The following is a 16,743-nucleotide window of genomic DNA, read 5'->3' as shown; positions in this document are numbered from 1 at the left end:
TTCTAAGGCATTACATTGTATTATGAATGAAATGGTTTTATCAACATGTATAGTATATCTCATCTGGCTCTTGAAACTTATTTATAATCTGGTGCTGGGATTTCTTCTAGTGTTTAATTAATATTCCTTTAAAGGGAAGGTGTCCCCAGAAATATCACCTATTTTTTTACCAATTGTTTCTGTTAAACCGATTAAGAACAATTTAATGGTTCAAAAAGTATTTCATGTAATTATCTATCTTACACATAAAAATATGAATTACTGTTGTCTGTGCTTTATGCACAGCCCAACTATTGGACAAAGCTGCACCAAACTGTATATATATATATATATATATATATATCTAAGACAAAACGAAAAGATGTCAGTGCTTCGGGGAATATGACCTAGACGTTTCGCTTGTTCAGAGCTTAACCATGATTAAGCTCTGAACGAGCGAAACGCGTAGGTCATATTCTTGGGACACCACACGTTTGCACTTTTGCCATGTTTTGGATTTTATCTGGATTCTCAATAAAGGAAAACTTCTTTTATCTGCACATCTCCCAAAGCGCTGGCATCTTTTTTTTTCTTGGATTCTGTGTCTGAAGTCCGTGGAGTTTATTTGATGCTTCCTGCGCAGGGAGTGAATCAAGCTGGAACTTTGAACTTTATTTGTGTCTTGTGTATATATATATATATATATATATATATATATATATATATATATATATATGTAAGTATATATGGGGCTAACAATCTAATAAACCTACCAATATGTGTTGGAGTGTGGGAGTATATATAAGTTCCCAAGGCCCAACTGTTCTCGAAGCATTCACAAAAACAAATAATGTACCTCAGGCCAGGGAGCATCAATGCTGAACAAGGGACCATGGGACCCAGAACCGTTTACTAACAAAAGTCAATTCACACTGAGCTGCAATCATGTCTGTCAATGATTTTGGAAAAGTCAAGTCCTAATGAAGAAGTCAACACTATACACCAGCTTCTGTGGCATTACAGTGTTTGGTATTGAATAGACACTCCTGCTAAACTGCCCTACACTTTGTAAATGGTACAGTAACAAGCACATTCTACTTGAATAGCATCATTAATCCAAACATTGTGCCTCTGTATAAACACAGTCCTAATATTGTTCATGGATGAGGAAGCGTTAGCTCATAAAGTTCACATCATTAGAGAACAGCTGCTGGAGACTGGAGTGGTCTGCAATTTCTCCAGACCTGAATCCCAATGGAAACAAGAGTCACCAGAATCTCAACGGCCTTCAAGAAAAGTGGGATGCCATGCCTCAGCAGAAAATTAGTGGACCTGAGCAGTTAATTACAGCTTTACATCTCATGCTTTGCACAAGGCCACATGACCAGTTATTGACATTTTTTGTAGGGTATACCCACCACTGTTTATTTATTGAGATTGATTGAGAAAATCAGCACTGCATGCATCAACCTCAATGACCCTACGTTCATGAAATAAAATCACTTTTCGGAAATATCGCCTGAAAGCCATATATCCCTAACTTGTTGAGAATAGTGTATATGATAACATCAATAAGGTTATTATATTGGGAGCCAATTCTGGAGATGTATTTGACTAGCTTAAAAACTCAATGTTGCCCAGGTTCTTTTTTTGCATATCACCTTTGAAATACAGTGTTATAAATATTTTTTTCTTCCCACTACAAATAGGGTCCTTTTTTTCTGTTTATGCAACACTAATGTTACTTCAATAATCGACAATTACAATGTCATAGCTTACAAACGCCACCTATTGGACAAACCATGCCTAGAAAGCACCACTGTCTGTGTCAAAACAAAAACTGGTAATACATTCCTGATGAAAAGCATTTGTTACTTATGCAGGGTTAAAATAAATTGTTAATCACTGGTGGTCCTGCTCAGGGCCTTGGGCTGTATGAATATTATATCCCCTACAAGTACGGAAATCACTTCCTACATATAGTACTAGAATCATGCTTCTTCACAGATGTTTGGCCCCCACCGGATATAGAAAAGGATCCCCCCAGCATATCGTCCTCCCGTTGTCTTGTCTCGCGTCCTTTATGTGCATGTTTTTTTTTGTTCTTTTATGGTTAATGTTCAATGATACCTGTTTTATTGTCTAATTGGAAAAAACTTTAATAAAAATACAGTTGAAGAGAATCAGGCTTTTTAGGGGATGGAGGATTTGTCCCTTCTGTCTGTTTTCAATCTGTGATTTCAGGATTCTTAGAGGATCTTCAAAAGGTCCTGAAATGGCTCTTGTGTACATGTGTATGGAGAGCATAAACAGATGTATAAGGATTTCATGGGTGAAGGTCCTTTTCAGTATAAAAATTGTTGGGTGGTTTAGGTGGCCATGGGCCCCCTAAAAGGATTGGGCCCTGGGCTACCACCTGAACCGCCTGTATTGTGATCCACTACCTGCTTACGGTTCCTCTACAATGTTCTTAGGCACCCACTGTGGATAAAATGGGATGGCTTGTGGCCAAGCATGTATATTGCCTGTCTAGTTATTAAGAGACTCAGGAAATTAGCCCTATGCTATTTAGAGATGGATAGATAACAACAATAAAACATATACAGTAGAGTATAAAAAGCTGTTTACAATTATCAATCTCAGTTATCAGCTTTATAGGAATACAACATGCTGTAAGAGTCAAAAACATTTCAGATTTTGCATTTAATGTATGTGTCAATTGTGGAACCAAAAGAAGAAAAAAACTGTAATGTTGATTCATTCAGTTGGTTCTATTTTCCAAGAAAGCCCTTGAAATTCACTTTGCAACTTCTTCTTCACATAAGCAGATTCTCATCTCAGAATAATATCATATAAGTTGACTTGATTTTAAAAGTATAATAAGTTGGTAAAGTCTGTTATGTCAGCCACAGTGTGTAGTATCATATATTGTAAGAAAACATCAGCTTTATTTTATCTATCTATTTTATCCAAACAAAATAAGAAAAAAGACAGATGTTCTGAGAACTAAGGTCAGGCCAATACTCTACGGTATATACAAATCTTTATCTTCTTTGGTGGTTAAAGAGGTGCTTTAAAGGCTCTGTTACTCGTACTGCTGTTTCGCTACTTCTGTACTTCTGGTTTCTGGTATTTGGTTCTTGTCCGTGACTATTCTTTGTGTCTTTGATTTTGTGCCTACTTAGCTATCTCTGTTGTGACCCAGATTGTCACCTCCCCTTTGTTGGGGTATTTCTAGACCATGTACCTCACATGGATCTGTTACTTGAACCAGATACAGGCTTCAGCAGTGAAACCTGTATAGACATCATGACACTTTTATTGCCAGGGACTGGTTGCAATGATCGCTTGCGCATATATAGTGCGTCAGTGTTATAATCAGGAGGTCTGTTAACGCCACTAGAAAGATTGGAGAGGTAGAGATACGTAACAGGTAATGTTGTATGTTGTATTTCTTTGTCTTAAAGCAGTCCCTGCTATGAGATAAAACAGCATGGACCTAATCTTGGACAACCCCTGTAACAGCCAATATTTAATTGTACTCACATTGTTACATACTGTATTAGAATGGAATATGACATTGCTTTATTAATAATGCATATCAAAATATATGTGACTGTCAGACAGACATTGAGCATGTTATTTCACTGCCCTGAACTCACTGCTGTTATTACATTTTATAGCATGCAATTGTATTAAGGAGACAACATGTCACAATATGATTTTGGAGAGGGATAATGGGAATGCTACTTTAAACCTGGCAATTGCGCCTGAAGAGGAGTAATCATATCAGTGGGGCACTACATCCCCTCTAAAGAGAGCCACACTGTGATTACCCAAGCTGCGGGGAACGAGCTGGCGTCACTCAATGCTCTGTTATATCTTTGGATGCTCAGGAATGGTTCTCAATACCCCTTGAAGCTACGATGCTCCACTGAAAATAGTGCTGATCAAAGGCATGTAGGCATGTCATATTTCAGTCTGTTTTATTCATGCAGTGCTAAGGAAGAGATCGCATGGAAATGCCTGTTCCATCCGCGTCTGCAGTTTCAAGGTGCTTGTTTCTTTTATCTCAGATGGCAAATTCTCAGTAGCTGCTACTTTGTGATATAAACATTTGCTTATTAGAAGTTCTAACAGCTCTTACTTAACTTGTCGAGTTATGTAAACCAATGCATTGTAATTGGGTCATTCTACAAGTGTGCTGTTGCCTTTTACCTACCTATTTTAGCAGTGGTTAAGAAGGGTAAAGAATATTCTATAAATAAAACATGTTTGCACTTGTGTTCAGTTTACATCCTTTACTAAAGAGATTCATACTGTAGCCTTTGGAACCAAGGAAGCTACCATGGGGAAGGGTGATCAGAATGCAGAGGACAAGTAGACGGCAATATTACCAAATAGTTTATGGAATGTTAATGCCCAGTTACTGGTTTGCAGTAGCTCCAGAGCTTCAACTCCGACTAGGAATAACATTGTCACTCCACCAATCAGCTGTTACGCATCTCATAAATAGAGAGCACACAGCCGAAAGCAGTTAGATCTGTACTCTTTGTAGTGGCCAGAAGCAACAACCACTGCCCAAACTCACATAGAAATGAATGGCTGTACAGCTACAGTTGTATATTTACGCTGCTACAAAAAACATGGAACCAACTGCTGCCAACTCCTGCAGATAGGTCATCAATTTTACATCATTAAACATCTTGGGCCTTTAACCCAAGGTTTAAAGGAAACCTACCATTTAGAATGGCAGGGGTAAGCTGTAAGTAACGAGCACCAGCTCAGAGTGAGCTGGTGCCGGTACTTACTTTCGTTAGTGTTATAAACCGCGGTATCGTGGTTTTAACACTTTTTAAACTTTAGAGCAGGAGAGGCTTCGGCGCTGCGCGTGACCGTGCGCACGCAACATCTCCGCTATTTCCTATGTAGGCGCGCGCACGATCGTGCGCACGCAGCGCCGAAGCCTGTTCTGGTCTAGAGTTTAAAAAGTGTTAAAACCGCAATACCGCGGTTTATAACACTAACGAAAGTAAGTACCGGCACCAGCTCACCCTGAGCTGGTGCTCGGTACTTACAGCTTACCCCTACCATTCTAAATGGTAGGTTTCCTTTAATATAGAATTTATATGTGCTTTCCAGGACCAGAGAACCTTTCTTGGCCTTTGCAAGCTTCAGAACCCAAGTGCCACCTTTACTTCTCTATTCAATTTATTTCAAGGAAATCTACCATCAAAATCAAGCATGATAAGCCAGGCACCGTGACTGTGGTAAATCTATCTATATTTGTAATCCATGGCCTCATTACACTGTGTCATTGTCTCCCTCTCCCCCTTTGCTCCCTCAGCACTTCCTCCTTCCTCTGCCTGATATAATTTCACTACAGCAGAGGAAGCTTCAGCACATAGTGGGAGGGGGAAGTACTCTAGTACAGTGTAAAATCCAGTGTATCTGCAGCATGGAGGGGCTCTGCCACTGCCCATCAGAGCCGTTCAAGCTCATTAGCATAATTTTAAAAGTTATTTTAGAAAGAAGAAGCCCATAGATTACAAATATCAGAAGATTACCACAGTCACGGTGCCTGGATCTGCAACACATGTTTCGGGTTGCAGGCGCACCCGCATGCCTCAGTGTGCCCCTCTGCCTCACTTACCTCGCCGAGTTCAAGCGGTGTCTCCAGAGGCTCAGTGCACGAGTCCCTGCTTCCTAGGGCACATGTGTTCTGGCTCTGTAAAATTTAAACGGCCAGTGAGCTGCTAATTGTTCCTGGCCGGCTGCCGATTCTGTTAACTAGCCAGCCCCTTCCAGCCCCATGCCAGATCTTTGTGTCTCATAGCCACAGAGAAAGCTTTATCCCTATGCCTTGTGACTGTTTGTTGAATTCCCATTGTGACCAGGGTTCCGTTCCCGACTCCGCCCCTCTGCTGCCTGCCTTGACCTTTTGCCTTGCTCCTGACTCCGATTCTGAGTTGCCAGTCCTGACCTCCTACCTGTCCCTGACCACGATACTGTAGCACAATTCTGTGCTTAACCATGGCCGCCCCCCCTGGGGACAAAGTTGCCCCTGTGGAGTGACCTGATGGTACCACGTTGCAGCAAGTCCAATCCGCTTTGCAATGGGCTCTGGTAAAAATCGGGTGCCACTTAGACTCCGCTCCTAAGTGTCAGCTTACGTCAACGTCCGCGGTGGTACAGAGGATCCACTACCACTGATCCTGACTACTGTTTTATCATGATGGATTTTGATTTTAGATTTCCGTTAAGGGTGATTTTTGTGCTCCCGGGAAAAATAGTTTTGGACAAAAGTAACTGACAGTGAAAACCTCTGTGGTCATACTACAGATAGAGCCTTGGTAGGGAGATTTATCAGAAGTGTCTGAGGTAAAACTGTTCTTTTTACCCATGGAAACCAATCAGAGCTCAGCTTTAATTTTATAAACTGCTGTTGGAAAATGAAATCTGAGCTCTGATTGGTTTCCATGGGCAACTAGAACAGTTCTGCTCTCAGACACTTCTGATAAATAATGCCCTTGCAGTGCATATCTTTCCTTATTTTTATGAAGTTTCTCAAGAAAGTTTTTTTAATCCACATCCCTTTATTTACAATGAAAAATACCCTGGAGCCAAATGTAATGTTTTGATATGTTTTGCAAAGAGGTCTTTTTATAATGTTTCATTTTAAATATGTTTATACCTGATGGAATTAATGATATATGATGCCCATACTATATGCACTAAATATATGATGCATATACTATGTTTATGATAAATGATGTCCATACTGAATGATACAGTAAAATTCTCGTACCTGTCGTTCCTGTTTTTATGTTTGTTTTTCTCATGTAACATGTTCATGTGTCCATATCATATAAAATTTCCTAACACATTTGTTCTTTTATAGGCCTTGGTTTAGAACCTGACCACTGGCTACAATAAATAGTCAATGAATTTGGAATATCTTTCAACTCAAGTATGAAAGGATTATCAAGCAGCCGTAGCCATCATCACGGGGTTGTATGTGACTCCGTATGTGAGACTCTTCCACACCATACAGATAGAAAGCCATATTTGCTGAACCCAGTAGATCCTCATCCTGCGGATCACCCTTACTATGCTCAAAGGAACTCCTACCCAGTAGAATGCATAATGCCCTACGGGGATCAAATTGCCAGTAGTACATTTCCAAGGAGACATTACAGTTCCCACCATGAGCTGAAAGATGAGTGTGCTCTAGTACCCCATGGAACTGTTGGAAAAGGTAACCGGATTCCTACTACCCTCTTGGATCAATTTGAAAGGCAAATTCCTATAAATCGGGATGGATATCATACATTGCAATACAAAAGAAGTGCAGTGGAACACCGCAGTGACAGCCCTGGTAGGATACGACACCTGGTTCATTCTGTGCAGAAACTATTCACAAAATCACATTCGCTTGAAGGACCAACGAAAGGAAATTCTAATGGAAATAAAGCCAGTCCAGAAGAAATGCAAACTGTGAGGTATGGAAAGCGAAGTAAAAGCAAAGAGAGGAGAGCAGAACTGAAACCTAGAACAAATATTTCAGGGTGGTGGGGTTCACAGGATAACTTAGATAATGATGTGTGCATGTACCATGGTCCCACAGCTGTCATGACTATGGGGAGATGCCCTGACCGCTCCGCTTCTCAATACTTCATGGAAGCATATAATACAATTAGTGAACATGCATTAAAGTCATCCAGAAGCAATAATGATGTGAAATGCAACACTTGTACAAACTTACCTGTGAGTTTACCTGTAAGTCTGGACAGCCAGATGTTAAAGAAAAGTTCTTGGGCATCCACACTCACAGTAAGCAGGGCACGGGAAGTTTACCAGAAACCTGCAATAAATATGGACCAAGCGTTGGTGAAGTCTGACTCATGTCAACAAGAACGATCATGCCAGTACCTGCAGGTAGGTTTACATTATCTCATTTATCAGTCACTTGATGTTGATACATCTATCATTTCTGATGTACAGTATCAGTAGCAAACTTATTGGAACATTCAATGAATGAATTGCCTCTGGGGTGTACCATCAGAAAAATTGTACATAAAGAATATATGCTCTTAATCTATATGAAAGTTTCTATGCGGATCCTGTGTCCTCTATTTATGCTGTCATAATTTTTTTTAATTTTTACTCCTATGAAGGCATTTAGTTGAATATGACTGTAGTGTTAGACTATAAAAAAAGCTGGTCATGTTTTACCTCTCTTATTTTTCTCTTTTGAAATCTATTTTTGCTGCTGTTTTAAAGGACATCTAATACCGTATGCAAATGAGCCTGAAGGGCTCCAAGCTCTATTAATACCTATGGAGCCTAGAGCCCCTCAAGCTCACATGCATACAGTCTTTCATCTTGGTGGTAGTTCACAGCTTTGAATGTTTGCCCACAATAGGTTATATGAATGTTGCATTTTACTTTGAAAACCTACAGGCCGTTCTGTTTGTAAAAAAATAAATAATCCGCTATTGTTGTAACATTTCTTTATTTTGTTCTCATTACTAAAGGAAAAACTACAGCATTAAAAACCTCAATGCTCTGAGCTAAAGCAATTTCAGTTTTCCACAGAAACAGTACAAGGAACATTTCCTAGAACCATTTTTTTTACATAAAATCTAAACCGCAATCAGAACACCTGTAAAATATCACATGCAACAATGTGCAATTTCTCACTTTATGGGGGGAGGTTTTAACCCTGCTCAAGGTACACTTGCATAATTAGGTGTGTATAAGAAAAAGAAAGTCCACCCTACTTAAAGGGGTATTCTGGAAATATGAACAAAAACCCATAATGCTATAAATAAATTAATATAACATATGTCATTAGTAACTTAGTAACTGCAAACTACAAATCCTTTAGTTCTCAGTAACCCCTCTTCTTATGCTCTGCTCCCAGTGATGATCTAACATACTTTCTTGCTCTGTTACCATAGTAATGATGTGTAACTGCCATCAAGGCACATCACCACAACACTGGCCATGCTGGATGCATTACAACCTACCGACTACAGACAAATATAGTGATGATCACATGACCTGCCCAGGCAGGTGTAGGACATGTGATGTGGACATGTGACCAGCGGCCATCTTCTGTCCTGTGTCTGCTCTGCACCGAGGAAATTAATGGACTGATTAACCCCTCTATGGCGCAGAGGTATAGAGAATGTATGAAGAGGGCTCACGGGCTGAGTCCTCTTCATACAGAGATGGGGGTTGTTGCATATTGCAGCAAACCCCCACGGCTAAAAACCGCGGTCGGTGCTTGCACCGATCGCGGCTATTAACCCTTTGATTGCCGCCGGCAAAGTCGCTGGCGGCATTTAAAAGACGGCGGTGCGATCGGTTGCCATGGTAGCCTCGGGTCTTCATTTGACCCGAGGCTTAATGGCTTCTGCAGATTCCTTACAATGAGCCAGTGGCTCATTGTAATGAATGAGCTGCAAAAATGCCATATATTGAAATACAGAAGTATTGCAGTATATGGTAGGAACGATCTGACCATCTAGGGTTAATGTACCCTAGATGGTCTAAGATATAGTGAAAAAAAAAGTAAAAAAAAAGTAAAAAAAATAAAAAAAATTAATAAAATATTAAAAATTCAAATCCCCGCCCTTTCGCTAGAACTAATATAAAACATAATAAACAGTAAAAATCACAGACACATTAGGTATCGCCACATCCCAAAATGCCCGATCTATCAAAATATAAAAACAGTTAGGGTCGGCGGTGACCTCCGAGACGGGAAATCGCGCCCAAATGTACGAAATGCGACTTTTACACCTTTTTACATCACATAAAAAATGGAATAAAAAATTATCAAAATGTCGCACAGATTTCAAAATGGTAGCAATGCAAACTTCGGCTCATTTTTCAAAAAAAATGACACCTCACACAGCTCCGTGCGCCAAAGTATGAAAAAGTTATTAGCTTCAGAAGATGGCAAAAAATTTATTTTCTTTTTTGTACACATTCGTTTAATTTTTGAAAATGTATTAAAACACAATAAAACCTGTATAAATTTGGTATCACCGCGCTCACACCGAACCAAAGAATAAAGTTGAGGTGTTATTTTGAGTGCACAGTCAAAGTCGTAAAAACTGAGCCCACAAGAACGTGGGTTATTTTAAATTTTTCCACATTTGGAATTTTTTTTCAGCTTCACAGTACACGGCATGTTAAAATAAAATAACATTACGGGAAAGTAACATTTTTTACGCATAAAATAAGCCCTCACACCGGTGTGTACACGTAAAAATGAAAAAGTTATGGATTTTTGAAGGTGGAGAGCGAGAAATGAGCGAAAAAACCCTGCGTCCTTAAGGGGTTAAAGGACCAGTAGCATTTTAATTCTTTATTATAGTGTATGGCAACAGCATTTTTCTACAAAGGGGAGCAAAACAACTAATTACATATTAGCTTATATTTTAAGGACCCATTTGTATATGAATTATGCTGATTCCTGAAAAATTATGATTTTTACCTATTTAATCCCACAAAAAATGCAATAAAAAGTGATAAAAAAAAACATATGTACTCCAGAATTATACTGTTGCATAGTACAACATATCCCAACCAGCTCAACCAGCTCTGTAGCCAAAAAAGTTAAAATTTCATGACACTTGGAAGACGGCAATGCAAAAATTATAGATTTTGCAATAAAACCCACATTAGGGTTTTATTTGGCAAATTTAGTAAAACATAAGAAAATATAGTCAAGAATGGTATCCCTGTAATTGCATTGACTCCAACACCAAGAAAAATAGTTAAAAATCAAGTACAGAATTGATGCTTTTCTACTCCTGCACTCAAAAAAAGTTCCTAAATATTCAACAATAGGGGATACCAACCCCAAAATGGTAACACTGGAAAATGCATCTCACCCCGCATAAAAAATGCCATCCCATGGCCCCAATAACGAAAAAGCTAAAATTTTATCTCCTACAAAAGGGGCTAATGAGAAAACTAAAATCCTGGCAGCTGCAGTGTGCTCCTTCCCTCATGTGCCTTGCAAGTAACGGCCACATGTGGGGGGTCTATACTTGGGAGAAATTTCATAACAAATTGTTTGGTGAGTTTTCTCTTTTTATCTTTTGGAAATTTGTAAATTTTAGGGCTAAATGAACGTATAACTGACAAAATTTGACCATTCTAAATTTCACCTCCATTTTGATGTAATTACTATGAAGATCTCAAGGTGTTAACAATCTTCCTAAAAGCTGTTTTTGATAGTTTGAGGGGTGCAGATTTAAAAATGGGTTGATTATATCTTTTTTTTATGTTAAATATGTAAAATTTCATTCAAAACAGTATTTATCCCCAAAATAATCAAATCTGAAATTACGGAAAATCGATATTTGATTTGTAAGCCGCGTGACATCATAATATATTATCCAGATATTTCAAAAATTATGAAAATGTAGACATATGGGAAATGTTATTCAGCTACGTATTAAGGTGGTAAATCTATCTGTCTTAAAACGCAATGATTTTTAATTTCAAAAATTCTACATTTTTTCTTTTTTTGTGAATAAACGCAAAACTTATCAGCCAACATTTACCACTAAACTGAAGTACAACATGTGGAGAAAAAACTATCTCAGAATCGCTTTGATGAGTAACAGTGTTCAAAAGTTATAACTAGAGATGAGCGAGTATACTCGTCCGAGTATACTGCTCGGTCGAGTATTAGCATACTCGGACCGGCTCGTTACTCGGACGAGTATCTCGCCGGCTCGAGATCGAGCAGTAAATTAATAAAATAAATTGAATAAAAGTATTTTTATTGTAAAAAAAAAATATTACACATGTTTCCATATGTTTTACTTGTAAGAACACATTGAAATAACACTATTCTTCACTTTGCAGGTGTTCGCGCGTGTCTCCCGCTAAGTTAGGAGATGTTCGGAACATCTGGAATGTGAAGAATAGTGTTCTTTCAATGTGTTCTGCACTTAAATGGTCCTGTATTCACTGTTTTTAATGTTTTAATTCTATTCTTCCCTTTGCAGCTGTGCGCGCGTATCTCCGAACCTATCGGGAGACACGCGCGCACACCTGCAATGTGAAGAATAGAATTAAAACATTAAAAACAGTGAACACAGGAGCATTTAAGTGCAGAACACATTGAAAGAACAATATTCTTCACATTCCAGATGTTCGTGCACATCTCCTAACTTAGCGGGAGACACGCGCGAACACCTGCAAAGTGAAGAATAGTGTTATTTCAATGTGTTCTTACAAGTAAAACATCTGCAAACATCTGGAATTTTTTTTTTTTGCACTGTTCTTTTACTGTTCAGTTTTATTAAAAAAATGCTCGGGTCTCCCATTGACTTCAATGGGGCTCGTTATTCGAGACGAGCACTCAAGCATCTGGAAAAGTTCGTCTCGAATAACGAGCACCCGAGCATTTTAGTGCTCGCTCATCTCTAGTTATAACCATATAAAGCGCCACAAGTCAGAATACAAAAAAAATGGAGCTTACCTCCTCAGTCTCTCTGGGTGTCCCACACCAAATTCTCTCTGTACTGTGCCTCCGTCTGCTTGCAGGGGCACAGAAGCTGGGCTCAGACAGCTTTCGGGCAGCTGGACCAGCCATAAGCAGGGGCACCGAGAGGGACCGAGGAGGGCAATAACTTCTTTTTTGTGTGCTACCTTAAAGTTTTTATCTTGACATATGAGGCTAGTAAAAAGTTAACAAATGTTATAGGATTTTTTTTAGTTTTAAGCTTTATGGGAAATTAAAGTTACAAGTTGAAAAAAAAGCTTCTTTGTCATGTATTTTTTTTTCATTTCTTTTAATTACTAAAGTAACCAAATTAAATTAAAACAATTTTAAAAAATTACCATTATCAATTCTTTTGTGTGTCATGGTCATTTATGGTCTTGGGCAAACAGGCAAAATGGCAATGGTAACTTTTCTTTAAAGTCCCTCTCTAACTGGGGCTTACATAGATGGGGATTGATGTCTAATCAGAGCTGTAATGGATCTGATCAGACCCATCTCTAATTAACCCCTGCAGACTGTGCAATCACATAACTGGCCACTTCTATAGAGCTGGTTACAGCGCCCGCTCCTGCTTTCACTGCATAGTGCTACTTCAGCCACTTTCCCTTCAGCCACTTATGTCACTAAGTGACTCAGCTCATATGTATGACTTTTAATGGTAAACAGGCGAATTCTAACATAAGAAAGAGGGAAAAGTAGAAAGCATTTTGACACCCTGCTAGAGGGTATTGGTTGTAGTGTAAAAGCTGGTGACAGAATCCCTGCTATATGTTTAACCCTTTACCGCATTTGGAAGTTACTGTATGTCCTGTAGCAGAGGGAGGAGTATGAAGCAGGCTCATGGCTGCACCCTCTTCATACCCAGCAGGTGTTTGCTGCACAATGCAGCAAACACCCATCTTTAACACGCGATAACACTGATTGCGGGTGTTTGATCGCTGCCAGCATTAACAAGCCGTCGGCGTATGGGCGCCGCCATCTTGGCTCAGATCGTCGGGGAGTGGTGATCCATTGCTTTGACAGCCTCAGGTCACACAAAGACCCGAGGCTGTCATGTTTTAGGCTATCTATTACAATGTTCAAATCTAAAACATGACAGCCTAGATGATGTGCAAAATACCCATATACTCCCCATTTACATATCAATCGGACAACCTAGGATTAAAGTACCCTAGGGGTTTGAAAAATAGTAAAGAAAAAAAAAGGTAAAAAATATTAAATTAAAAGAACGCTAAAAATAGAAATCACACCCCCCCCTTTCCCTAGAACTGATATAAATATATATAAACAGTAAAAATCATAAACATGTTACGTATCACCCCGTCCCAAAATGTCCAATCTATCAAAATATGATAACTTTTTTTCCTGGCGTTTAACCCTGCCACTTTTTTGCCATTCTGCAAAATATAAGAAATTCAATAAAAAGTGATCAAAAGGCCGTACAGTCCTCAAAATGGTAGCATTGAAAACGTCATCAAAAGTCGCAAAAATTACACCACTCACAGCTCTGTACAACAAAGTATGAAAAAGTTATTAGTGCCAGAAGACAGCAAAATGAAGAATTTATTTTGTACTGGTTTTAATTTTTGTAAATGTATGAAAACATTATAAAACCTGTATAAATTTGGTATGTCCGTGATTGTACTGACCGAAAGAATGAAGTTGACATATCATTTGGGGTGCTCAGTAAAAGCTGTAAAATCCAAACGCGAATGCGTTTTTTTCCTCATTTTTACTGCATTCAGAATTTTTTCCCCTTCCCAGTACATGGCTTGGAATAGTAAATACCGTCACTATGAATTGCAATTTGTTAAACAGAAAACAAGCCATCACACAGCTCTTTACATAGAAAAATAAAAAAGTTATAGATTTCTGAAGGTGGGGAGTGAAAAATGAAAATCTAAAAACGAAAAAGGGTCTGGTCGTTAAGAGGCTAATAGACGTAGGGAGGAAGAGCAGATTTTCCTTCTTCTGCATTACTAATTACAACTAGGGTGTTTTCTTTAAATATTTTTGATGACAAAGAAAAGCAATTTCTACAAATGCAGTTGTTGGCCTATTTTGAAATCCCACTGACTAAAACTTTTGTATCTCAGATTTGTTGTCAAATAGACAAAAAAAAAATTAAAATGTACCTATTGTGCTATTAAAATGGCCATTGAGTATAAAAAAGGACAAATAGGATCTTTTAGTTTTCATGGAAGTATGCACTTACTACTCTGCTTCCTGCACATATAGATGCTTACAACATCTGAACTTTTGTTGCCTCTCGCTGTGACCCTTTTGTAAGTCAACAATCATTTTCTTTTTCGTTACGTTCACTGATTTATTTAGATTTGGTTATTTGTTTCTTTTCTTTGTGTGAGCCTGCCCTATTTATCACAAACTGGTTTCTGTGGCAATGAAGCAGAATTACACGCTGAGTCTTCTACTTTCGAAGACTGAGGAATATTCAGCTAGCTCTGCATGCCAGTGCATGATTATTGACATTGCTCCTGAAGGTTGGCATCCATTGAGCCATTATTCTGAAAAAAACAGGCAATCTCGATATATAAGGAGAAGCCAGGGAATCAGGAAAATGATACATTCCTCGTTTTTTTTGGCCGCAACATCGAACAAGTTAAGGTTGAGTAATAACTGGCGAGGACACCAAATTACATGTGTTAGACAGTCAGTACTGAGCAGTCATTAAGCATTGTTCTCTCGTTCTGTGATCTCATTTCATTAATTATTTGCATGCTAAAAGAAAGCTTAAGTTACAAATATAGTGTTTTGTGAGTGATTGTTAAACACTCCCCTACAGTCCTTGTGTTTACTGCTGTAGTCACCCACTTTGAAATGGCAGAACGATGAGAAAAACCTAGATCTTTTTTGCTGCCTAAAGCCGAAGAGATGATGAATATAATTTATCATAAAGAATGTTTATTTGCATATTCAAGACGAAAGGTAAGTCAATGCAAATTCCATACCATGCATAATACTAAGTGCTCGCCATAGTCAGATGATGCCACTGGAGCTTATCATAAAATTTGCTGTGACTTATTGGTGTATTGAGCATTTTGCTAAATTTTTATTGATTTAGGAGTTTGTTAGTTTCCCTCAGTTTGGCATCTGCTTAATTATGTAATATTTAATGATAAACTTACGGATAATTAAGCTTTAAGTAGTGAGTAATATTTAGTGTCTATTAGAACTATTCTTCAATTGTAACTTAATTCTGTCTCATGTGATATTTTATTCCGTCGCCTTTCTGGAGGTTGAATGCAATTTGAAGTCATTAAATGCCGTGTAACTAATGGCATAATAATAATCAACATAATCATCTATTTTGATATAATTCCATGTGTATTGGATGCAATTTTAATATCAAAGCGGTCACAACATTAAAGTGTAAAGCTAGAAGCCTCATTCTTATGCAATGCTTTCATATAATGTCTTTGGATTCTATGTATACGGTACTTAATACTAAATTAAGCAGTCTGCATTGTTAAATAGCAAATACTAGCAAACATTGCCAATAGCACATGTATATTACTATTTAACTACTTTTGGATATTCATAAAGGATATGGAACAATAAGTTATATCACTATATGTGGAATAGCACAGAACTGTTCATTATATTCTACAATCCACCATAGTATGCAGACCTTAGGTCTGCCAGGATATGAAACATTGTAGATTTAAGCAGAAGATTGATACTGGTTGTACAGATGTATAATGATATTACTTAAGACGAGGCAAATGATGCCACATCTGTATTCTGTGCAATGTTTCGTGGCAGCAGTAGACCCGACTCCTCAGTTGATATAATATTTACCTTCTCATAATTATGCAGAGCAACTAACTTACATTTGATTTCTTAAAAATGAGGCCTGAAACAAAATGCTTTGTGACACTGAGAATTATCTATTCTAGAAGAAAAAAAACTCTTTAGATGTAAATAAATATTATTTCAAATCAGATACAATTGTAGATGTATAACATTTACTTTTATTTATTGCACTCAAAACATGTATAAACACTTTAATATCACTCAACCTTCTGCCTTATCATACTTAAAGGGGTATTCCCGTCTCACTAAGTTACATTTAATCAATCCCTAACACAAATAAAACCTGCATAAATGCCCATAATATGTCCATTGTTGACATAAGATACGGCAGCCGTCTTCCCGGTCTCCAAACCCGCTAGGCAAATGTGAACATGCATAGCTAGCGCATGCGC

General features: G+C 38.2%; 1 protein-coding gene across 6 annotated transcripts in view; it reads left to right on the top strand.

Moving 5' to 3' along the window:
- DLGAP1 (DLG associated protein 1) overlaps nucleotides 1–16,743 on the top strand; it is a 389,361-nt gene that overhangs the window by 212,567 nt on the left and 160,051 nt on the right. For 5 of the 6 annotated variants that reach the window (XR_011855730.1, XM_072152144.1, XM_072152143.1 and 2 more), the window contains one exon: nucleotides 6,881–7,917. Coding sequence is in view for 5 of the 6 variants with exons in the window: in XM_072152144.1 (XP_072008245.1) it covers nucleotides 6,952–7,917 (966 nt within the window). In the remaining variant the exon portion in view is untranslated. Of the gene's footprint in view, nucleotides 1–6,880; nucleotides 7,918–15,181; nucleotides 15,464–16,743 lie in introns of those variants that run through there. The other variant, XM_072152147.1, reaches the window with a different exon arrangement.

The sequence above is a fragment of the Engystomops pustulosus genome, chromosome 5 (assembly GCF_040894005.1).
Source record: "Engystomops pustulosus chromosome 5, aEngPut4.maternal, whole genome shotgun sequence".
In the NCBI taxonomy this organism is placed as follows: Eukaryota; Metazoa; Chordata; class Amphibia; order Anura; family Leptodactylidae; genus Engystomops; species Engystomops pustulosus.
Note: the sequence above shows the minus strand (reverse complement) of the source record. Positions and strands in the feature narration are given on the sequence as shown.